We start from the raw sequence: 20,496 nt of genomic DNA, 5'->3' as shown, positions 1-20,496 counted from the left end.
TCATGCCCCAGGAACAGCGGTCCCCCACGGGAAGGCGGTCGTCACGGGCGAGCCATACGACCCTAAGTCGTTATAGTCCTTGGTCGTCTCTGTACCAAAGAAGATCTTTTGCACATACGGCAAGATGGATGTGCTAGAATAAGTCACGAGTCAGTTTCTGGTCCTTCATTCTCATCACCGTCACGCCGGCACCCGTCTCATGCGTCCTGTGTCTCACTTACAATCCGCTCATATCACAATGCCCGCCCCCACGCACGCTAATGGCGATCTTGTCACCCGCTCCCAGCCAGTCGTACACCACCTTGGCCGCCGGGTAGACGACGACGGCGGTGCCCTTGCTGTTGACGAACTGGTCGCCCGTTCCCTGGTCGATCACCAGCGCCCTCGGTGCGATGGCCGCCGCGATGGTGTGCGCGTCGTACGGCAGGTTCTCGGAGTGGTTGACAAACGCCCCCAGCTTGCTGTTGGTCCACCATCCGGCACCCTGCTTGCTGTTCTCGAGGTTCTCGCCCTGCCCGCTCATGGTGTAGTACCGGTACGGGCCCATGCCCTGCACCCCGGAGGACATGGGCATCGTGAGCGTGATGCGCGTGTCGAAGAGCCCCGCCGCGAGCGCCGCCTTGCCCAGCCTGGAACATCCCGTCACGCCCACGCGGCCGGCGTCGATCTCGGGGACCGTCATGTTGATGGCGTCGAGGGTGCGGTGGAAACCCCACGCCCATGCCGTCAACACACCTGCTGGAGTTAGCCCCACGCCGCGCGATATATGTCAGAAGACAAAATGACAGCCCAGAACGCACCAATGTCCCTCCCGTTGTAGATGCTCCAGAACGCCCCCGTCTTCGCATTGCTATCGGGCGACACAGAGGTGTAATCAAACTGCGCCACCGCAATGCCCGCGCTCAGGTAAGCCTGGTTCTGCATCCCACCAATGTTGATGACCACCGGCGCGGGCTTAGACGCGGACGCGCCCGACGGCAGGGTGACGGTGGCCCTGAACTGGCCCCTCTTGCCCCCCGCGGTCACGGCAATGTTAAGCGTATTGCCGCTCCGCGTAGCCTCGACCGTCTCCTGGCTGTGGTCCGGGTAGTAGCCGTACTGGTACTCCTGCAGCATGCGCACGATCTCGGGCTGCCGGCACTGGTACCACTCCTCGGGCGTCCGCACCCGGCCCTCGCCCCGGCCCGCCATGACGTCCTGCGCGTTGTCGGGGGTGGTGTACTGCAGCGGCAGGAAGGGGTCCGGCAGCGTCGACTGCTGCGGGAGCTGCTGCCAGGTCGGGAACGGCGAGGGGATCGGGGCGCACTCGATCGTCGTGTTGCCGCCGCCGCCGCCTTGTCGGGGGTTTAGGGGGTGCGCGACGGCGACGGCGACGGCGCTGCCGATCGCTGCCGCGGCCAACAGGTGGAGAACGGACCGCATTGTTTCCTTGACGATCGTTCTGGGCGGCTTTGCTCACCTAGTGAGAAGATCATATCATGGTGAGGGTCGTCGGGTATATCACCGCCGAAACACGGGGTCCATTCGCCCGGGAGGTGCTGTCAATCGCTACAATAACCCCCGAAATATAGGCATCCCGTCGCCCGGACCTTCTCGGCATTGGGTCCCAGTGTTGGATCGTGTGGGGTGACATGCCACTAAGCGTATTAGCCATATTGGATCGGCCCTGGCACAATTGCCGGACCCGAACACCAAAAGCTTGGACGGGCCACTGCGCTGAGGCTGTGAATCCTTAAATCTTTACAAGGACGACCAACCCCTCTATAATAGAACAGCGGTCGGCGAGGGGATTGGAAGAGTAAATGAAGACAAAGTCTTCGGCCGTGGCGGCCCCGTGTCCCCTCCTTTTCGGCCAAAGGGGAGATGAAAATGTGATCTATCTGCTTCATTCGCTCATAGGCCGCATCGATTCCGCTTTCATCAGCAGGCATGCCTAGGTAGACTTGTTTCATACCGAAGCAACATCACAAGGCGCTCACACCTAGCTCTGGCCAATCCCTTGAGGCCTTCGCGTAGTGATGTGACCCCGGACCACCGGGAGGTTTCCGTTCATGGCGGTCACGGAGGATATTGAAACGGGGCATTGAGTCCCACGGATGGTAGCGTCATCCGCTTCTAGGCAGGGCGCGGATAGGAACGAACCAAGCAAGGTCTCCCGCAGTCCCTTTCCCTGCAACAAACATATCGGGGCGGCATATTGCGCTACTGCCGTCGGGAAGATTGTGCGGGGGCCATCTAAGGTTGCGGGATGCAGAAACAGATCCCGACAATATGTAAAACCGGGCAATGGATCCATCACGGGTGTCCAACCCCGGATCATTACTTAGTGCTCACCTTTGTCTTGGGGGGCCACGGTCGAAGATGGCACCACCGGAATCCATTAAGAATGCCGTGGGTGCAACGTATTCGCAGGATCCCATCTCCTGGCAAATCGAGTTAAACTATGCGAGTACTAGTCTAGCTGAGGAACGTAAGCGGAGAAGAAGAAGCGAAGAGACAGAAAGGAAAAACAGAAAAGGGGCAAAAAGAAAAGAAAGCGTATGTGCATATCCCGTTCTAAATACCGCCGAAGCTTTAAGCTGCTCACCTATTCCGTACCTACCATGTTATGATGTCCTGGGCTTGATCTTCCGTCCATTGCTTCACACTACCCGACCTAGAGCCTGGGTCTCCATCTGATACAAGTAACAGCCAGGGTACCTAGGGTAGATGTTGAATTTCCCAACCACTCTTTCGCAGTCTGCTTGGGGAGCCTGGTATGAGCCTGTTAATTAATTACCCAAGTTTGTCTTTGGCGCCCCAATTCCGAAGAGTGGTAAACACCGTCAAATTGTAAGGGCGAAGGGTCTCGGAGTTTCTATCCTCCCAAACAATCGTTCGAGCATCGGCTTTCCAGCACCCACCCAATTCAAAGATCACGACAAGGTTCATCAATCAGGATTGCCGGGCTGGTTGATGAAACTGGAAATGAACTTTTGACAGCGTAATAACACAGGGTTACTTGATATTACTCCGTATAACAAGCCTTATTGCTGTGTAGCATGATCCGCACAAGGGGTCGTCCAGATCGCTTGGAGTTTTATTTCGAGTTCGCTACGAGCCTTGGCAAATGAGATTCTCCTTCTCCATCATAGTGTACTTGTAGTGTACAAGGTACAGCAGGTGGGCCGAGTGGTTTGCCCGGTGGAATACATACAGGATACAGCTTTCTGCCTATCCGTACTCGCCATTGGAAATTCGAGGAAGGGTCTGAAAGCAAAGAGTGATAACCTGAGCAACAACACCCAGACAAAAACAACCCATTCTCTCTCAGTGAGAACTGCAAAAGCCAACGGCAATGATAATATTCCCGCCGAGGTCATTTTATTGTGTAAGGGTTTGAGCGCTCTAGCGTGGCACCTCGGACTTCTCAGCTTGGCCCTCGAGGCTGGAGGATAGGATTAAGCCCGGCGAGGAAAAGAGCAGCGGTGTCACGAGACTGGAAGTGAGGAAACTGAAATTGGTTGAACGGTGTTGGCCTCAAGACACACAAACAACAGACCAACAGCCGCGATAGGGCCGGGGAGAGTTCTGGACTCGGAAGTTGGGCGGCGTTCTCAGCGGGGATTCGGTGGATTGTTTGCACGACGAGCTGCCAAAAGCAAGCACCAATGTGATATGATAGTTTTGCAGACAATGTCTCATTCTGCCAACTGCGGGCGGTCCCTTATCGTTTTTCTCAAGCTCACGTATGCAGCCCCGGACCAATACCGGCGTTACAATAAGGTTAAGACGGGCGTGCAAGCTGCACTTATGAGTAGATCCGGAACCACGGAACACTGCAGGGAAACTATTGTCCCTTTTTACTTTCTTTTTTCCTCTTTGCATTTGCGGGGTAGGTAGGTAGGGAGTCAACGCAAGGGACGTGTTCGGAGAACCCAAATCGGGCAGAAATGGGCTGGGAGAGACTCGGCACGAAAAGGGGTGGGTGGCTGCTGCGCTGGTCCGGGCCTGGTCACATTCTGTGCCATTGTGGCTTGTGAAATCCGACAGGAGTCGTCAGCCGGTGTGGTTTGCTCCGAGTCGGACTTGTGTTCAGCTCCCTCCATTCAGCCATTCATCCAGCCCCCGGGCCATATCCCAATTCCGCAGTCATGCCTTTGACAGGTCACAGTTGTATTTCCGGCAGGGCAGAAAGCCGTCTCTCCCCTCTCCCTGACTCGACTCTGACACCTGTCTTTCAAGCTCCCCTCCAGCTCCCCTCCAACTACGTCACTGAGGGGGCCGTTTCTGGGATTAGAGACGTTAAAGTTCATGTTTCACACAACGTCCGTCTAGCCGGAGACGCTAGATATGCCGGTCATTGAGAAAAGAAAGGTTTGGGTAAAAAAGAAATGGAAAGCCTGGGGAACTGGGGGACGGGCCATGGACTCGGAAGCAGGCGCTGAGGCGAGGCCGATCATGGAAAACTCTTTTCTTTTTTCACCAACAAGGTTTCCCGACTCCGCCGAGTGATCCTGGTCCATCGGATTGCCAAGGAATCTTGTCCGCCCTGTACCCGCCCTTGCCATCCCTGGCTGGAGAGCTTGGCTTGGAGCTTGGCTGGAGCTTGGCTGATGATGAGCTGACTGCCTCCTGTCATGACCGTGACGGGGAAACTTCATGTTCCATTGATACGCGCCCCATCATGTGGATGACCCCGTCGTGCCGTCCCAGCTTCGGGCATCCTCGGGAGCGACCCAAACAACAGGAACCGTCAGTCAGACTTGGCCGTGGAGTCATGACGATGGCCTTAAACTGAATACAGCAGCTTGACGACTGCCAAACACACCATTGTCGATCTCTCATCTTGTCTACCGTTGAAGCAGGGCTCGGAGCGTCCGTTCGGGGACGTCTGGTGGTTCTTGATCCCCCTCTCTCGGCTCCTCCAGCACCCGTCGGCAGTCGGAGTACGGCGAGCACGGGTGTGCCACGGAAACATTGCGGGTCCCCCACCCCCCGGCATCTCCCATGCAATATGGGGATCGACACAAGCTGCAGCCCAAGCATGCTCGGCATGGAAGGACATGGGGGGGCTTATTCGTCCGTTCGCCGACCAGCCTGCTGCGTGTGCGACCGAATCTCAGATGCAGCTTCAAAGCCCCAAGCTGCACTTTTAGCAGAGGCTGAGGCTTTACAAGACCCGAACTGACCTGTCGAGAAAGAGGACTCGACGAAGCAATGATGCTGTGCACTGGACCTAAAAAATAAAGAAAGCCGCAGGGTCTCGTCTTCACCTCGGAGGGTCTCCGTGTTCAAGGCAGCCAATGGAAGCCAATCTCCCCATCCAAGCGCCCACCACCGACAGATATCGGGAAACACCAAACATGACCCCGGCACGTGGGATTCACATCCCCTTCGGCCAGTGGGGGGCCCAGCAAGAGAGCGAGCAAGCACCTCATGATCGTCCAGGCACCATGACCATGTCCTTATCAGACGAACGGATGGGTGGATGGATGTACCTTCGTACCCAGAGCCCGTCCCCTCGTCACCCTCCCCACATGCCTGCGATTCAAGAGAATCACATCTGAATCAGACTGCTCAGAAACGACCGAAGGACCATGTCGGAGATGCGGGCGCCGTCATTGGCCGCCACAAGCCCTGTCACTCCTGTCCGAAGCCCTGACCGACGCCGATGTGAGCAAGCAGCCAAAACCGGCAGGACCGAGACTCGGAGCTTTGAGCACTCACCAGTGTTTCCTGGTTCCCATTCCCGGCAGCCCCATCGGTGTCCCAGGGACTGGGGTCTGGGACTTGACAGGCGTGGGGCCCATCGAGCCCATACCCACACCGGATCGACGTTCCTGCAGCTCTTTCGAGCAGTCACGGATCGAGAGTGCGACAACACGGTGCACCCACGATGTCACCATTACCATGGATCGAGCCCTTGGTTTCCGCCCTTGCGTTCGGCCGGGATCCCAGCTTGGCAGCCATGCTCCATCGTCCACAGTCCCAGGTAGACAGGAGCACAGGAGGCGTCTCCCAGCGCCGACGCATCATCTCCGCCCGTGTGCTCAAGCCGCCCGCCTGCCTGGCCGCCATGTGCGTGCATTACATGGGTGGGTGCCATGGTACCATGCCGGCCCACGATCTCACACATAACTACATATTCCTCGCCCACCCCCCGTCCGGGCTCTCAAGCCATGCCGTCTCTTTCCACGCTCGCCGTTTGAGGAACCAAGTGTCGACCGAACGTAACCATCCCGAGCCATGATCTTGCCACGCGACTCCGGGGCGCCTTCTACGGTGGGGTCCGAGTTCGGGACCACGCCCGACACCAAGCCCGTGGCCCGGCTCGACGCCGTCGGCATCTGGTGGATCACCTTCGCCGGCATCTGGACGACCCTCCTCGTCTGCGGCATGACATTCCTTTACAAGAAACGCAACACACCGACGCTGAGACTGCGCGGACTCTCCTTAACCTTCGCCGGCATCATCCTCCTTCACTTCTACTGGCTCTCCGTCCAGATCGGCTACAGCGTCGGTCCACTCGCTCCCGAGGTTGCCGAGTTCTGGATCATGAGCATCTGGTATCCCTTCGGAATCGCCCTCTTCCAGGCCGGCAACAGCCAGTTCCTCCATGTCGCCAAAGCCCAGAGCCGCTTCGCCCGGCCGCCGAGCCAGATGAAGACGCGCTTCGACGAGAAGCGGCCGGCGGGGAAGCCGAGCCTGCTCCAGCGCCTGCGCCAGATGGAGTACCAGAAGCGCATGTTCATGTTTGTCACGATAGGCATGGCAGTGCAGGTGAGACTACCCCTCCACCACACCCTCCTCCCCCCCCCCCCCCGCCCTAGCCTCCCTTGGTATCGAGTCTAACGGCGGGTTTCTAGTTATTCGTGGTCATCATCATCTACATGATATCCCGCAAATTCCATTCCGACTTCGGTATTCCCGGAACCGAAGTATACGGCAGCACGCCCATGGAGATTGCCATGAAACAGGGCAGGGGTTGGGAATGGTACGTATCTACCACTAGACATGGTGCCCCCCCCACGCGTCTCGGACAATACTAACGCCTCCAAGGTGGCCCTCGATCGTTTGGCAGTTCGTCTGGGCCTGGATTGTGGCTCCCATCATTCTCTGGCAGTCCCGCGGGATCCACGACACTCATGGCTGGCAGTACCAGACCATGGCCTGCTGCATTGCTGGGTAGGTTTACCCTGTTCTTGCTTGACAAACTCGGCATGCTAACTCCTTGGATAGCCTTCCGGCAGCGCCCATGTGGCTGATCGCTCTCTACGTTCCTGGCATGGCACCGGTAAACCAATACTTTGTGCCGCCGCAATGGTATGCCTCCCCGGCACGCAGCCCCTTTTCACGCAGTCAGCTAACCGTAGCAGGATCGCCCTCTCTATTTTCGTTATCGAGGTCTGCACCGTTTTCGTCCCCTGCTGGCAGGTCCGGAAACATCAAACCCTGCGCCAGGAGACGCTCGAGTCCATCGCCAACTGGGAGTCTAAGAAGCAGTTCGGCGCCAAGACGGAGACGTCAAGCGACCAGGGCTCTTCGGGCCCAATGAGCACGACCTCGACCAAGGTCGGCGAGTACTCAGGTTTCGACTCCTGGAAGAAGCTGTCGAGCTTGGAATCCGGCACCAACCAGGCCAACCTCAGCGGCGTCCCCGACGAGAGCGTGCTGACCATGGCCGCGCTCGAGCACGTCCTGGACAAGAACCCGGAGCCGCTCCGTCAGTTCTCGGCCCGGCGCGACTTCTCGGGCGAGAACATCGCCTTCCTGACGGCCGTGTCCGAGTGGAAGCTCGCCCTCCCGTCCGACTTCACCCGCAGCCGCTACGACGCCACCCCCGAGACAGTCCGGGAGCAGTTCACCAAGGCGCTGCGCATCTACACCGAGTTCATCTCGCCCCGCGACGCCGAGTTCCCCATCAACATCGCCTGGACCGACCTCCGCAAGCTGCAGGGCATCTTCGAGCGCGCGGCCCGCAGCACCGCCGCCGCCAACGGCTCCTCCTCCACCGCCGACGCCGTCACCCCCTTCGCCGACCCCAACGACGACCCCAACGACGATTTCATCCCCTCGCCCCCCCGCGCCGCCCAGCAGCACCAACCCCCCCACCCCCCACCATCCCGCGACTCCCAAATCCACATCCTCCAACCCGACGACGCCTCCAACGCCGCCCCGCCCACACCGACCCCCTCCACCAAGAACAACCGCACCTCCCACATCCCGCTCACCGTCAAGATCCTCGAACCACCCACACCCACAACCAAATCCGCCCTCCCGCTCTACGCGGGGGACATCCCGGCGGCCTTCGACGCGTCCGTCTTCGACGCCGCCCACGCCAGCATCAAGTACCTGGTGCTGACCAACACGTGGCCCAAGTACGTGCGCGAGCGGCGCAACTCGGAGAGCAGCAGCAACGGCAGTGCGACTACTCCTGGTGCCGGGGATAGCAGTGGGGCTAGTAATAGCGGGCGGTCGGATACCGTGCGCAGCAGTACGAGGCGGTCGGGGACGAGCCGGGCGGGGAGTTCGGTGGGCGGGGGGAGTGTGGAGAGTAAGTTGAGCTTGAAGGGGGCGTTGGGGTTTTTGAAGGGGGTTATTCGGTGATGACCTCTCTTTGAGTCTTCTTCTATCTTGTGTTTCTTGATTCCCCTTTTATACTCCTTCCCGAGTCCATCCACCCTTGGCTCGGATGATGCGAAGCACGTCCATCGTTGACTTTTCTTTTTATAACTGTTTACTGTTTTTACTATCTAACTACTTGATACCGGCCGGCGGCCTGTCGCTGGCAAAAGTTGGATTCTGTCTGGGTTTGGAGAGGCATGCTAATGGGGGGCGAGCTATTAAGATTGGGGGTTTGGGCGGTCAATGTGTCTGTCTGCATGAGCTGGGTTGAGGAGGCCGATGTTGGGATGAGTCTGTTTTTGCGTACTATACCCCTTTTGTGTATATCATCTATTAGTCGTAGTCGTAATATCGTCGTTTATGCCCATGGCACACTAGCGATTTTCTCAAGACACTCTCCTGGGCATTTCACTTTTTCACACATCATCGGCGCATTTTCAAACCCACCGATGCATAGCATGAGTCGCGTCTCACTCATGGCCAGCGATCGGAATCTCCTGTTGCACGCGTTGTAATAATCAAACTCCGGCCCCGCTTGGTTCCCCCCTATCTGTCTGCCGGGCCCGAAGGGGATCCACGATCTGGACGATCGGCACATGCACCGATCTCAACCCCACGTCCCAACCCACGCCCCAACCCACGGGTCGAGTCCGATCCGAGACTCCATCTCACATGACAAAAAGCAGATCGGTATCTACCGGCAAAGAAATGACAGTGGTCAGCAGGGCGGAATTTGCGGAAATGAAACTGGAATCGACACGGGAATACGCACCGAGCGGGTGGCTGCACGACAGCTGCGGCTTCTGGGTGTATTTGGTCTCGAGCACGTCACGGATGCTGTTGAGCAGCTGCACGTAGCTCTGCTGCGGGTTCTGCTTGAGCGCCGAGACGAAGGCCCACGACATGGCGCCCGTGGCTTGCGAGGCGACGGTCGCGTCAGCGCTAGATGCGAGTCAGGTCAGCACTTGTCTAGTAACTACAAGGTATCAACTCCCCCCTCAAGACATCAACCCCCCGCCAAGACACTTGAGGAAGATATAGCGAGTACGCACGATGTCTGATCGTCCTTGCTGCCGCTCCACATGATCACGTCGGCGGGCGACGTCTTGGTGCGCTTGGTCTGCTCGTAGGCGTCGTTGCCGCGGAAGGCCGTCTTGGCCAGGCCGAAGACGGTGCTCGCGACGCTGCCCATGTCGCCGCGCGCGTAGTGGCCGACGGCTTCGAGCAGGCCCTGGCCGGCTTCCTTGGCGAGGTTGGGCTCCTTGAGCACGCCCTTGGTGCTGTACATGTACGGCAGGTCCATGACCGAGGCCGAGTGGCAGCTGTCGAAGATGGCCGTCAGCCGCACGCCGGGCTGCAGCGGCTTGACGACGATCTCATGGATGTCGTCGTCGACGATGTGGCCGGCGGACTTGAAGTCGACGGGGTAGATGACCTCGTCGTAGCCGTCGTCCTCGTCGCCGGTCAGGTCCTCGGTCTGGCCGCCGTGGCCCGAGTAGTGCAGGAAGAGGGCGTCGTTGGGCTGCGCACCGCCCACCAGCCACCCCATGGCGCGGATGATGTTTTCCTTGGTCGGCTGTAGGACCGGGTTCTGCTGGTCGTCGGTCAGCATCACCATGTCGTCGCGCTTGTAGCCGTGGTTCTCCATCAGATAGGTCGACAGGTTCTTGACATCGTTGATGCACCCGCGCAGCTCGCCGTTCTGGCCAAAGTAGTTGATGCCGATCAGCAGGGCGCGGCGACGACCCGTGCAGTTGGAGTACTGGAACGTGTAACCCTGGGGCGCTCCGTGGCCGAACTCCTGGCTGCCCGAGGGCGGGGGCGGGGCGGCGCGGGATGGACCGGAGCCTCCGTATCCCGGCCCGTGGGCGATGGGGTAGCCGTAGGCATCATAGCCCTGTGGCGGGGGGCCTGGGGGGCGCTGGTGGTGGTGCTGCTGCTGCTGGTGATGCTGAGGGGGAGGGTGACCGTAACCCGGCTGCTGGTGCTGCCCGTGCTGCTGGTATTGCTGGTGGTGCTGCTGTTGCGGAGGCGGGTATTGACCGTAACCTTGCTGCGGCGGCGGTTGCCCGTATTGGCCCTGCCCGTAGCCGCCGCCCCCGTACTGTTGGGGAGGGGGTTGATGGTGGCCCGACCCAGAACCGGAGCCAGGTCCGTAACCTTGACCAGGGTATCCGTAAGACATGTTGCAGCGGCCGGTAAAGGTAGGTGGTATGTAAAAACAACAGAAGTAATTTAAATTCGGGGGCCACTCGGGGTCTTAGGTAGGTGTTCGAAAATGTATCCCTGGTCGCTGGTCGGTTGGGTACCGGAGTGGTTGATGATGACCGTGACCAGAGCGGGCTGCCTCAACATGCAGTGGAATGGAAGTCGGGTTGCGGTCGGGTTTGGAAGGTCTCTTCACACGGAACGCGGCAGAGCGGCCGACGCGGGGCAAATGTGCGGGGCCAGTGTTTGGGTGGAAGGCCGGGGGCGGCTGTCGGTCGGCATGGTCGGCGTGTCGGCGTCTGACATTGGTGGGGCGCAGGAGCTGAAAGGTGGAAATGGGACGGGAATGGGCTTGGGACCCTGAAAATGCTCGCTCATCATCAGATGCCAAGACCTTTTACACGGGTGCTTCGGCGTGCCGAGCCTGCTCAAACAACATCCCGCCTTCCACCCAGTCACGTCACCCAGTTTCTCTCCCAAGCACTCGCTGCTTGGCTGCATGCCTTGCGTGCGCGGCAAAGAGGGAAACCATAAACCATGCGACCTGATTCCTTGACCCACAACCTGACAGGCCGTTGTGATCCGACTGCGGGCTTGGAGGTGTTACATGTATGCTTGGTGGTGGGGTGAACCCCTCCAAGTTTCCATTTCGGGTTGCCCAGGGCACCTCGCTCTTTGCTCCATCTATCGGGAGGGAGCCAACGAGGGTGCCAGCAAAACAGTCATAAAACCAGAGGCCACCGCTGGATGAGAAATATTCAGCTCCGATTCCCTCATCTGAGACAATCTCCCCAGTTCTTTTCTCATTTTTTGAACGTACCGTTACGTACTTGCTCAGCGCTGCATGGCCTTCTTCAAAAAGTTCACCGACGGCATCGCCGATGACCTCGGCCGTTTGGGCCTAGGGGACAAGAACAACGATCGCAAGGATGATGCCTCCTCTTCAAACCGCGATGGCGTAAATCCGTACCCTCCCAATCAGTATCCGCCCCAGGGTTACGGTCAGTCCAGCCCTCAGCCCTACTCGGGCCACTACCAATCCCCTTCGCCGGGCCAGGGCGGCCACTACCCTCCGCCCCAGGGCCATCCCTACCAGTCGGACCACGCTTCGCCACCGCCCCAACCCTACGCCTACCCCCCCGAGGCCGGGCCCCGACCCCCGCCTCCGTACACCCCGCCGGCCGACAAGCCCCCGATTCCCTCGGGCTGGACTCCGCGCTGGGATGACCACTACCAGCGCTGGTACTGTGAGTTTACTGTCGTCGCGCTGTGTTCATAATGAGTCAAGTGGACTAACTCTCGCCACAGATGTAGAGGAGTCGAGCGGGCGTTCCCAGTGGGAAGTTCCCGGCTACGACCACTCCTCTCCTCGTCCCCACGGGGATGACAGCCGTGGTCACGGTACTCCGGGTGGCTACTCCCCCTATGGTGCCCCCACCCCCGGTGTTCCCTCGCCGGGCTACGGTGGCTCGTATGGCCCCGACTCTAGCTACGGCGGTCAACCTGGTTATGGCGGCCAGCCTGGCTACGGCGGCCAACCTGGTTATGGCGGCCAGCCTGGCTATGGCGGTCAGCCCGATCCTTATGCCGGCGCCCAGCCGGGTTACGATGACCAGCGCGGCAGCCACAAGGAGAAGAAGAGCAATAGCGGCATGCTAATGGGTGCCGCTGGTGGGCTTGCCGTCGGTGCTGTCGCCGGCGCCGTCATCGCCCACCAACTCGGTACGTCATCCTCCTCCCTTAGACCCAGAAAGTCCCTCCACTGACCCTCGTCTCCCTTATCCCCTCAGGCGACGATTCGTCAGACGACGAGAACCACAGCAGCAGCAACCAAGCCGCGTACGCCGCCGCCCCGGCCGCCGCTGCCTACGCTCCCCCGCCTGAACCCGCCCCGGCCCCCGTCATCTACGAGACCAACAACTACTACTACGGCGAGGCGCCGCCTCCCGCGCCGCCCGCCGACGACGGGTTGCCGCCCGGTGTCATCCCGACGCATGATGCTTACGGCGAGGAGATTGACAGCAGCGACCGCGAGTCCCTGCGCGAGGCCCGCGACGCCTACGAAGAGGCCCTCGAGGATGCCGCCAGCTCCTCGGCCAGTAGCAGCGAGCAGGAGGCTCTCGAGGAGGCCCGGGAGGAGTACGAGGAGCAATACGAGGAGGCGTATTACGACGAGTAGGCGGTTCTGACCTCGGACCGCGGCATATTATAGCGTAGCGTTGGCATTCACATTGCCCATGTCCATTTGAAAACCGCGCCCGGCTTGAGCACAGTTGAGCCCTCATATTCAGGGGAGGATTGGTCAGGAGACGAGATAGTCCTGCAAAGTACTACTACACGAGTTGAAAATTGCTTGATTCGGTTGAAGCTCCAAGCTGCCCCTGAACCCTACCCCTGTGTCGGATTTGGCCAACTGGCCCATCCTATGTATTCAAGTTCCCCAAGTATTTGTTGATCTTCATGCTGGCATGGAGCCGGATAAACAACTGCTGCCCTGGCACGCACAGCACGTTCCTGGGCATGCGGGTAAAGGCAAGGTGACGTGGCACCCCCTCACGGTTCATAACAGGCTCGGTATCAGTTTGAGGCTCCCCGAGGGCAATATCGGCCATGTGCCTCGCTAATATCTGCAATGTACATCAATATGCTCCGGGCTATGCAGCTGGGGTTCCAGAAGGCGGATGATATACTGTATCATGGAGGGTTAGAAGGAGGAGATGCTTGCCAAGTGTTTCGGGCCCATGGCTCCGTAATCAAACATGGGCTTTTTAACAGATATTCACATGTGGGTAGCATGCCGAATTTGTCGTACTGACTACTGTCTTGCTCCGCTGTCAACCTTCAATGATTCTAGTGGCAACACCTGGTTGGACCCCGAACCTTTACTCTCCTAGTCACACAGGCTAGCTAGGGATCGCATAATGGCAATCCACAATCAGATACTACATGGGCACGACCATGGGCACACACACGGGCACGCACACGAACACTGCCTAAAGATGGCGCGACGAGAAGATGGGACGCCGTGGTGGACAGATTTCCCCGAGCCGATATCAACGGCAACCCAAGTTGAGCCTCAGGAGGTCTTCCAGCTGCTTCGGGACCACGAGCTCCCAGCTAACAAGCAGCGGGACTTTTTGCTGGTGGACGCGCGCCGCGCCGATTGCACGGGAGGAACAGTGCGCGGGGCCATGAATTTGCCAGCTCACAGCTTCTACCCAACGCGCGGAACTTTGTACGACCTGTGCAAGCAGGCGGGGATTCGAAGGGTTATCTTCTATTGTGGTGAGTCTGCATTTCTAATCTCGTTGCAGTCGAGCTGTCCGGGACGCTGACCATGTCCACTCCCTCCTTATGGTAGGTTCTTCCCTTGGTCGAGGTCCCCGCTGTGCTGCTTGGTTGCAGGACTATGTTGACGAGGTCGGCGGTGACTTGAAGTCGCAAGTGATGGTCGGCGGCATCCGGGGCTGGGTGAAAGCGTACGGCGGCAGCATGATGGATGGCTATGACGAGAAAAGGTGGCGGGCGGAGGATAGGTAGTATGTAATGCTGGGTATCTTTGCGCCGCTGGATCTGGCCTGTCTTCCCCAACTGGCTTTGTACCGCAGAGATGAACGCCGTGCACCCGAATCCCGTTCCCAAGTTTTCCATCGCAAAAATCATATCCCCGGTATGAACGTTGCCGGCCGTCGTCCACCCCCCAGCCCAGTTTGGCAAGCTGCGTCGTGCCACTGGCTTAGCGGCCGCCCCGATCGTCGCCACCAATCCTCTCGAGAGCCTCCAGCATGACGACTGAGTTGCCGCGGATAACAACCATTCCAAGCTTTGCCTTCTCTCCGTTATCCTTCTCTTCGACGGCGTCGTCTAGTACGATGTTGAGGAAGACCTGAGTACCGTTAGTTTCTGCCATCCATCACGGTACTGTAGCGGTCGTACATCATATCCCCGGAGGACGCCAAGAACCTTGCGGCTGCCGTTCAGCTGGACGAACAACCGCTTGTCGAGGTACTGTTACAGCGCGATGGATTAGCGTTGATCTTGCAGAGCGGATGGGGAGGGAGTATTGTGGGATTTGTAACTGCACGAGTTATGCAACTGTGTCCGAGCGATGAAGAGGGATAACGCACCTTTTTGAGTTCTGGTTGTGCGGGTGCCATTTTGTCGTGTGATGCCGTCCGTCGTTGAAGGGCAATTAATTGTTGGCGCGATAGTCGAAGTGAGTGGATGCTTTGGCGCGTTGCCGAGTCTGGAAATCTGGAAGGGAGTTCGTTGAACAAGTGATGTCACGTGGGGCACTGATAACGAGCAACGATAAGGGATGCATGGCAGACAACCTTGCCGGCCGCTGTCGCTCTCAGGCCCCCAATTCCTCTTTCCCGTTTGGCATTTTACATTTTCAGCAATCCAGCAAAAACAGCTTAATTTTGTGTGCGACCATGAGCTCCTTCGGCCCGAAGAGAAAGGCGCGCATTATCCAGACGTTTGAAGATGACGGGGATGATCTGAAAGCGGCATCTGGCGCCGGCGACGAGGAGCAAAGCGACCGTAAGTTGTTGACTGCCATTGCTCAAGCATCTCTGAGACGCCCTCCGTTGCTGATTACCGGTCCTACAAAGAGCGAGCAAGCTGATGCGCTGCCGGCAGAATCGGCGCCCCCAGGGCGCATCAAGTTTGGCCGTAACAAGCCCGCCAAATCCTCCACGCTGCGCAAGACCATCAACATCAACGATGACGAGATCCAAGGAGGTTCGGCATCCGCGCCCGCCTCCGCCGCGGGTGGTGACGACGATGAGGAAGATGGATCTAGTGCGCCTGTCGTTATTCGTCCTACACTCGGCCGATCGAGCTCGACAAAAGTGAAGAAGCGCCCGGCCTCATCTCGACTCTCATTCGGCCCAGGCGGGGCCTCGGCGGACGCGGCCGACGACGATACGGGAGGGGCGGTCACCAAACCATTCACACCAAAGAAGCCTCTTGGCCAGCGGTTACTCCAGAACAACACGCTTCGCAAGTCGGCATCACTTCAAAACTTGGCGGGCAGCCTCCCCATGCGCTTTGGCGCCCAGGAGGAGGGTCCGAAATACAGCAAGGAATACCTGGAGGAATTACAGAGTGCGACCCCCAACACGCCACAAAACCTGGCATCCTTACAAATCCACGATGACGGAGATGAAATGGAGCTGGACCAGTCCGAGCTGGAGGGCGCGTTGGTCGTGCAGTCCACGGACGTCGCAAAGCCACAGTCAACGCAAGGCGCGACCGCTCAGGTCCTGACCGAAGCCGAAATCCGTGAGCGCAAGGAACGGCGCGCGCGGTTAGCCAAGGAGGCAGACTTCATTTCGTTCGACGACGACGGGTCCGACAATGAAGAGGTCCCAAGCGGGCGGGTGACGGTAGACTTTCCCAAGAAAAAGAAGGATTCCCGGTTAATAGCTGAGGACGAGGACCTTGGCGAAGGGTATGACGAGTTTGTCTCGGATGGCGGATTAGCACTCGGCAAGAAGGCCGAGCGAGACGCGGCACGGCGTCACAGGAAGGAGATGGCGGACATGATCCAGGCCGCCGAGGACGGGTCTGATGCCGAGAGCGACGACAGCGAAGCCGAACGGCGAGCCGCGTACGAGGCTGCACAGCGGCGGGCGGGCATGGACGGGTTACACCGGCCTGACGATGATCACGACATGGACCACGCCGGCGGACCGGATGCCGTCCCGCGCATGAAGCCGCTACCCAAGTTGAACGAGGTACTGCAGCGCATGCGCGAGATAGTGCAGGGCCTAGAGAACGAAGTTACACAGAAGCAGACGAGGATAGGGGACCTCGAAAAGGAAAAGGAGGACATCCTCGCGCGGGAGAAGGAGGTTCAGGAGATTTTGAATCAGGCGGGCGCCAAGTACCAGGCTGTTGTAGCGAGTGCCGGCGGGAATGTGGGAGACGTCGCCCAGATGGTGACTCAGTCGCCATTGAGACCATTCCCGCCGGGAATTGCGGGTGACTTGCCCGTGGAACGGGGCCTAGAGAGCTTTGGTGCGACACCCACAAGGCGGGACGATGTGGAGATGACCTCATAGGTCTTGGTGTTGGGGGTGTTGGGTGTTTGTAATGTTAAGTCGATACGAGTCCCAGCGCGAAAAAGACTGGCCATATCCGAGTACATTGTGATCTTGACTGTCTAGAACGATGAATTCAACCCGTATCTGTTATGCCGACGCCGATGACTATGGTACACTCCGAAAGCTCCCAGCGAGCACACACGACCCTCCACGAGGGCTATCTCCAAAAACCGCGAACCCAGTGACAACACAAAAGACAGCACAGTATCCCCTCCCCGCCCTCTCAGCCCGCCGACTGCTTACTTGGACCTGCTTACGCCAGCACCAATGACACCAGGCAGCGTCTCCTCGCCGACGCCAAACAACAAGCTGATGGCGAACGACACAGCGCCGACGATAACGATAGAGAAGCCGGCAATCATCCAAAACTGCACGCTGATGTCCTCCTTCTGGCACATGCTGCCGCCCCACTGCACCGTCTTGCGGCCCTTGGTGGGCGCGCCCTCGCGCTCGACGACCGAGGCCTTGCACACGCACGCGAAGCAGCTCGCCGCCGCCTCCGAGCCGGAGCTGTTGCCGCGGCCGTACTTGTCGACGCACTCGCCGTGGCCCGAGCACGAGTCGGTCCCGGTCATGCAGCTATCGAGCGATCGGAAGCACTGCGGGACGGGCTTGGTGCGGCGGGCCGCGGACCCGCCGTCGCCGCCGGGGGCCGCCGCGGGCGCGTTGGTGGGGGCGGAGGTCGTCTTGGCTTGTGTGTTGTCTTGGTCGGAGATGACCATCTCGGCGTCGCGCCGGCGGCGGAGGTCGGAGCCCGTTCCTGCGGCGGCGGCGCTCCAGTGGCTGAGCTTGGACGAGCGGCTAGATTCGGGTAGGACGACCAGCATGACGTCGAGGTCGCCGTCGGCCACGAACTTGTCTAGCCGAGAGAAGTTATCGAGCAGGGAGTCGACCGTCTTGGGGGACTGTTTTTGGAGCATGTCAGCAAGCTTGTCGGGGAACGAAGGGACGGGAGTGGCTAACAGCTCGCAGGTCGTACTTGACGACTGAAGACGGGCCGGTCCAGCAATCCGTATCAAACGGATTGACCATCGCGGATATGTCGCATTGATGCGACGACGCAACCCCCATATTCCGGAAGAGCGCCATCAAATGGTTATTGGCGGTGGACGAAGGAGGATCGGAGATGGTGAACGCGGCTTTCTGCCCCAGTTTCTCTTTCAGCCGGTTAGACTGTTCAGCCGCAGCACCTTCGATAATGACGACAAGTTGAGAGGCATCGGTCTTGTCGGCGTGAGTAAACAGCGGTGTTGGGTTCTTGCCGAATCTCGCAAGCTGATCAACCGCGACTTCGGTGTCGATGGAGCTGGGGATGTCGCGCAGGTCGCTACCGTATCGTTGCCTCGATGTCTGCTCATCAGTATCAGCATTGGAGCAGAATGCACACATCAATCGGCCCACAATTACCCTTTGAAGAAAGATATGACGGGCGACTTCTTTGGGGATACTCGGTGTCTCAGAGGAGGCCTGCCATGACGACTGGAGCATGTAGACCTCTGCATCCTGCTGCTGACCTGCAGCGGCAGCGAGGCCGGAGAGAGCGGCCGCTGTTAGGCCGGCGACGAGCCTCATGGTAAACAGCCAATTCCTGATGTCGTTTAAGCGTGGTGAGGGGCGGCAATGAAGAAAAAGGCGTGGTGATGGTTGCAGGACGACGGGATGGCTGACGAGTCTTGGTCGGCCCGCGTGCAGTTGATTGATTGTTGGTGCTGCTGGTTGGTTGGTCTCCAGGTTGCGACCCTTGCAACGGCGCAGCTGCTGCGCGGGTTCGTTGGTCTGTGCACCAGCGGCCACCCCACTTGCATCTGGGACCCGGGCCCACCAAAGAGCCGGCTCTCCAAAGACAGAGCCCGTCCGAATGGAGGCCAAATCGCGACAAGACAAATCGAGGTTCGACTCAACGCCTCCGCGGCCTCGCATCTCGCACCACACCTCATACTACCGAATATCTCTGGCTTGTTTACCGCTACTGGATGGAAGCACTATATCGCAACTTTATACCGGGCCCTGTAACTTTAGCGTGGTGCCCCCTCCGCCCCTCCGACACCCGACCACGTTGAATTTCCCGATCAGCCCTTCGTTCTTCGAATAATCCCCCCAGCGCTCCTCCTCGACCCATTCTCCGACCTCGCCTCCCCTGGCCGCCGGGTTGGCGCGCCACAACCATCCGCCATGTCACGAATCTCCCGTCCATTCCGGACGCTCTTCGGCTCCGCCAGGATAGCGGCTCGTCTGTCGGGCGGGCAGACGGTCCATGTCGAGAGAGTCAAGATTAGGAAAGGGAGGCCAACCACTTGGTTCTTGTGGGGATTCATTCTTTCCCTCTCGTGTGCTACTATCGCTGACCACTGTCCGATGCAGAGGAACCGTAGTCAAAGGTGTCATAGCCTACCAGTTAGTCATGTGGTGGGCTACGCCGGACCCCTCGTCTCCCGAGCACACGACCGTGAAGGATGAGGACGATGACCCAGTCTTCATTCCACTTCCCCTAACGACGAAAAAATACCCACAACAACCATATTCCAGAAGGGACCCAGAATGGCAGGCATTCATCAAATTGTCCAAGGATCGTGAACTACAACGAAGAATCCGAGGTAGGCCCTCCCAAACTCCACAAGACGCCTTTCCGAGTTCTCACCTTTCGTGTAGATCATGTAGCTCAAATCGTTCTTGACGCTGCCTCGCGGAACCCTGTGCTCACGGCCAAAGTCGGGAAAATTATGGGGGTCGGCAGATGCTGGATGGATATCGATTACCCTTATATGGCACCACCTGTCTATGAGCGGACTGGGTATGTCATGCTGGCCGCCATCACCTCGCTGGAGGTGGCATTACTGACGCATATGACAGCATATTGGTTACGGATGACGCGATGGCCTTGGTAACCATGCCCTACGATTCATGGGTCGCAAAACAGATGGAACGTGTCTTATGGCCGAAGCCTCTTGCGCTCGGCTTCTGGGCCTTGGGTACGGCGACAGTGAAGCAGACGACCCTCGAAGTTGCAAGGTACTTTGGCTTTGCTTCCGAAGAACCTAGGCGCGCCCAGACGCCTACAAACCCAGCGACTCCTCCTCCTTTACCTTCTGGGCCCGGTCCCGAGGTACAGAAAGCGCTTCAGCAAATCCGCCAGCAAGCTACTAGACGGCCTGAAGAAGTAAACGACCCGGGGTCCATGTCTTCCTCGGCGAGTGCGCCATCGGCCCCCTCTTCAGCGCCCCGCGACAAGCCCATGCCTGTGCCGGACAAACCGACCCTTGGTCAAAACAAACAGGACACGCCCGATCAGAAGTCGTGGCTTCAGGAGATGGTGCTCTCCGTTGCAACCTCCCAACCCTGGAAACAATTGAAACAAACCTACTCTCGGGAGCAGCGGCCATTCAAGGCCGACCCTCCTCGGGGATCCGTTTGTGTCTCGGGACTCGTTGAGCTGGAAACGTCCAAGTCTTATGTCGTTTTAGACGTCATGACGTATTATGACCCGAAGACCAATGCGCGTGCCCCGGGAACCACGGCGATATACTTCCGGAAAATTCGCGCAAAACAGCAAACGCCCTTGCGGCGCTAA

The 20,496-nt window shown here is 58.9% G+C and overlaps 9 protein-coding genes across 9 annotated transcripts; 5 read left to right on the top strand and 4 right to left on the bottom strand.

Moving 5' to 3' along the window:
- B0H64DRAFT_414012 (uncharacterized protein) lies at positions 1 to 1,600 on the bottom strand (the record flags this gene model as incomplete). The annotated part of the gene is made up of 4 exons (XM_062805007.1): positions 1 to 133; positions 222 to 735; positions 801 to 1,428; positions 1,505 to 1,600. The coding sequence occupies 4 exons, from the start codon at positions 1,598 to 1,600 to the stop codon at positions 1 to 3; spliced, it is 1,371 nt and encodes a 456-aa protein (XP_062663268.1).
- Positions 1,601 to 6,103: 4,503 nt separating this feature from the next.
- Positions 6,104 to 8,697, top strand: B0H64DRAFT_357 (uncharacterized protein). The gene is made up of 5 exons (XM_062801610.1): positions 6,104 to 6,762; positions 6,849 to 6,976; positions 7,042 to 7,167; positions 7,222 to 7,305; positions 7,359 to 8,697. The coding sequence occupies exons 1-5, from the start codon at positions 6,229 to 6,231 to the stop codon at positions 8,587 to 8,589; spliced, it is 2,103 nt and encodes a 700-aa protein (XP_062663267.1). The 5' UTR covers positions 6,104 to 6,228; the 3' UTR covers positions 8,590 to 8,697.
- Positions 8,698 to 9,198: 501 nt separating this feature from the next.
- On the bottom strand, positions 9,199 to 11,012 carry B0H64DRAFT_365 (metacaspase-1). Its single transcript, XM_062801860.1, has 3 exons — positions 9,660 to 11,012; positions 9,380 to 9,549; positions 9,199 to 9,301 (listed from the first exon to the last, which is right to left on the bottom strand). The coding sequence occupies exons 1-3, from the start codon at positions 10,790 to 10,792 to the stop codon at positions 9,276 to 9,278; spliced, it is 1,329 nt and encodes a 442-aa protein (XP_062663266.1). The 5' UTR covers positions 10,793 to 11,012; the 3' UTR covers positions 9,199 to 9,275.
- Positions 11,013 to 11,248: 236 nt separating this feature from the next.
- B0H64DRAFT_469939 (uncharacterized protein) lies at positions 11,249 to 13,182 on the top strand. The gene is made up of 3 exons (XM_062807807.1): positions 11,249 to 12,062; positions 12,124 to 12,537; positions 12,606 to 13,182. The coding sequence occupies exons 1-3, from the start codon at positions 11,660 to 11,662 to the stop codon at positions 12,992 to 12,994; spliced, it is 1,206 nt and encodes a 401-aa protein (XP_062663265.1). The 5' UTR covers positions 11,249 to 11,659; the 3' UTR covers positions 12,995 to 13,182.
- A 632-nt stretch (positions 13,183 to 13,814) lies between these two features.
- Positions 13,815 to 14,355, top strand: B0H64DRAFT_414009 (Rhodanese-like domain-containing protein; the record flags this gene model as incomplete). Its single annotated transcript, XM_062805006.1, has 2 exons — positions 13,815 to 14,100; positions 14,177 to 14,355. 2 exons carry the CDS (start codon positions 13,815 to 13,817, stop codon positions 14,353 to 14,355), a joined length of 465 nt encoding a protein of 154 aa, XP_062663264.1.
- Positions 14,356 to 14,551: 196 nt separating this feature from the next.
- Positions 14,552 to 14,826, bottom strand: B0H64DRAFT_316099 (uncharacterized protein; the record flags this gene model as incomplete). The annotated part of the gene is made up of 2 exons (XM_062800274.1): positions 14,552 to 14,701; positions 14,752 to 14,826. Coding segments are annotated over 2 exons (225 nt in total), but the record flags the coding sequence as incomplete, so codon positions are not given.
- Positions 14,827 to 15,198: 372 nt separating this feature from the next.
- On the top strand, positions 15,199 to 16,969 carry B0H64DRAFT_379060 (nineteen complex-related protein 2-domain-containing protein). The gene is made up of 2 exons (XM_062802620.1): positions 15,199 to 15,360; positions 15,460 to 16,969. The coding sequence occupies exons 1-2, from the start codon at positions 15,252 to 15,254 to the stop codon at positions 16,884 to 16,886; spliced, it is 1,536 nt and encodes a 511-aa protein (XP_062663262.1). The 5' UTR covers positions 15,199 to 15,251; the 3' UTR covers positions 16,887 to 16,969.
- On the bottom strand, positions 16,953 to 18,629 carry B0H64DRAFT_379059 (uncharacterized protein). The gene is made up of 3 exons (XM_062802619.1): positions 18,336 to 18,629; positions 17,892 to 18,278; positions 16,953 to 17,833 (listed from the first exon to the last, which is right to left on the bottom strand). The coding sequence occupies exons 1-3, from the start codon at positions 18,498 to 18,500 to the stop codon at positions 17,168 to 17,170; spliced, it is 1,218 nt and encodes a 405-aa protein (XP_062663261.1). The 5' UTR covers positions 18,501 to 18,629; the 3' UTR covers positions 16,953 to 17,167.
- Positions 18,630 to 19,329: 700 nt separating this feature from the next.
- Positions 19,330 to 20,496, top strand: B0H64DRAFT_314595 (uncharacterized protein; the record flags this gene model as incomplete). The annotated part of the gene is made up of 3 exons (XM_062800209.1): positions 19,330 to 19,498; positions 19,578 to 19,719; positions 19,779 to 20,496. The coding sequence occupies 3 exons, from the start codon at positions 19,330 to 19,332 to the stop codon at positions 20,494 to 20,496; spliced, it is 1,029 nt and encodes a 342-aa protein (XP_062663260.1).

Source organism: Chaetomium fimeti (genome assembly GCF_033439085.1).
Source record: "Chaetomium fimeti strain CBS 168.71 chromosome Unknown B0H64scaffold_1, whole genome shotgun sequence".
NCBI classification, from domain to species: Eukaryota; Fungi; Ascomycota; class Sordariomycetes; order Sordariales; family Chaetomiaceae; genus Chaetomium; species Chaetomium fimeti.
The sequence above is the reverse complement of the archived record's forward strand: the minus strand, read 5'-3'. Positions and strand labels throughout refer to the sequence as shown.

Coding starts and splice junctions, on each gene's coding strand:
- B0H64DRAFT_379059 (XM_062802619.1), bottom strand. CDS start 18,500: ATGAGGCTCGTCGCCGGCCTAACAGCGGCCGCTCTCTCCGGCCTCGCT. Junction 18,279..18,335: donor GTCATATCTTTCTTCAAAGG/GTAATTGTGGGC, acceptor ACTGATGAGCAG/ACATCGAGGCAACGATACGG. Junction 17,834..17,891: donor TCAAGTACGACCTGCGAGCT/GTTAGCCACTCC, acceptor CTCCAAAAACAG/TCCCCCAAGACGGTCGACTC.
- B0H64DRAFT_365 (XM_062801860.1), bottom strand. CDS start 10,792: ATGTCTTACGGATACCCTGGTCAAGGTTACGGACCTGGCTCCGGTTCT. Junction 9,550..9,659: donor AGCAAGGACGATCAGACATC/GTGCGTACTCGC, acceptor ACTCGCATCTAG/CGCTGACGCGACCGTCGCCT. Junction 9,302..9,379: donor GTCGTGCAGCCACCCGCTCG/GTGCGTATTCCC, acceptor CTTTGCCGGTAG/ATACCGATCTGCTTTTTGTC.
- B0H64DRAFT_379060 (XM_062802620.1), top strand. CDS start 15,252: ATGAGCTCCTTCGGCCCGAAGAGAAAGGCGCGCATTATCCAGACGTTT. Junction 15,361..15,459: donor CGACGAGGAGCAAAGCGACC/GTAAGTTGTTGA, acceptor CGCTGCCGGCAG/AATCGGCGCCCCCAGGGCGC.
- B0H64DRAFT_357 (XM_062801610.1), top strand. CDS start 6,229: ATGATCTTGCCACGCGACTCCGGGGCGCCTTCTACGGTGGGGTCCGAG. Junction 6,763..6,848: donor CGATAGGCATGGCAGTGCAG/GTGAGACTACCC, acceptor GCGGGTTTCTAG/TTATTCGTGGTCATCATCAT. Junction 6,977..7,041: donor CAGGGCAGGGGTTGGGAATG/GTACGTATCTAC, acceptor AACGCCTCCAAG/GTGGCCCTCGATCGTTTGGC.
- B0H64DRAFT_469939 (XM_062807807.1), top strand. CDS start 11,660: ATGGCCTTCTTCAAAAAGTTCACCGACGGCATCGCCGATGACCTCGGC. Junction 12,063..12,123: donor CCACTACCAGCGCTGGTACT/GTGAGTTTACTG, acceptor CTCTCGCCACAG/ATGTAGAGGAGTCGAGCGGG. Junction 12,538..12,605: donor CGTCATCGCCCACCAACTCG/GTACGTCATCCT, acceptor TTATCCCCTCAG/GCGACGATTCGTCAGACGAC.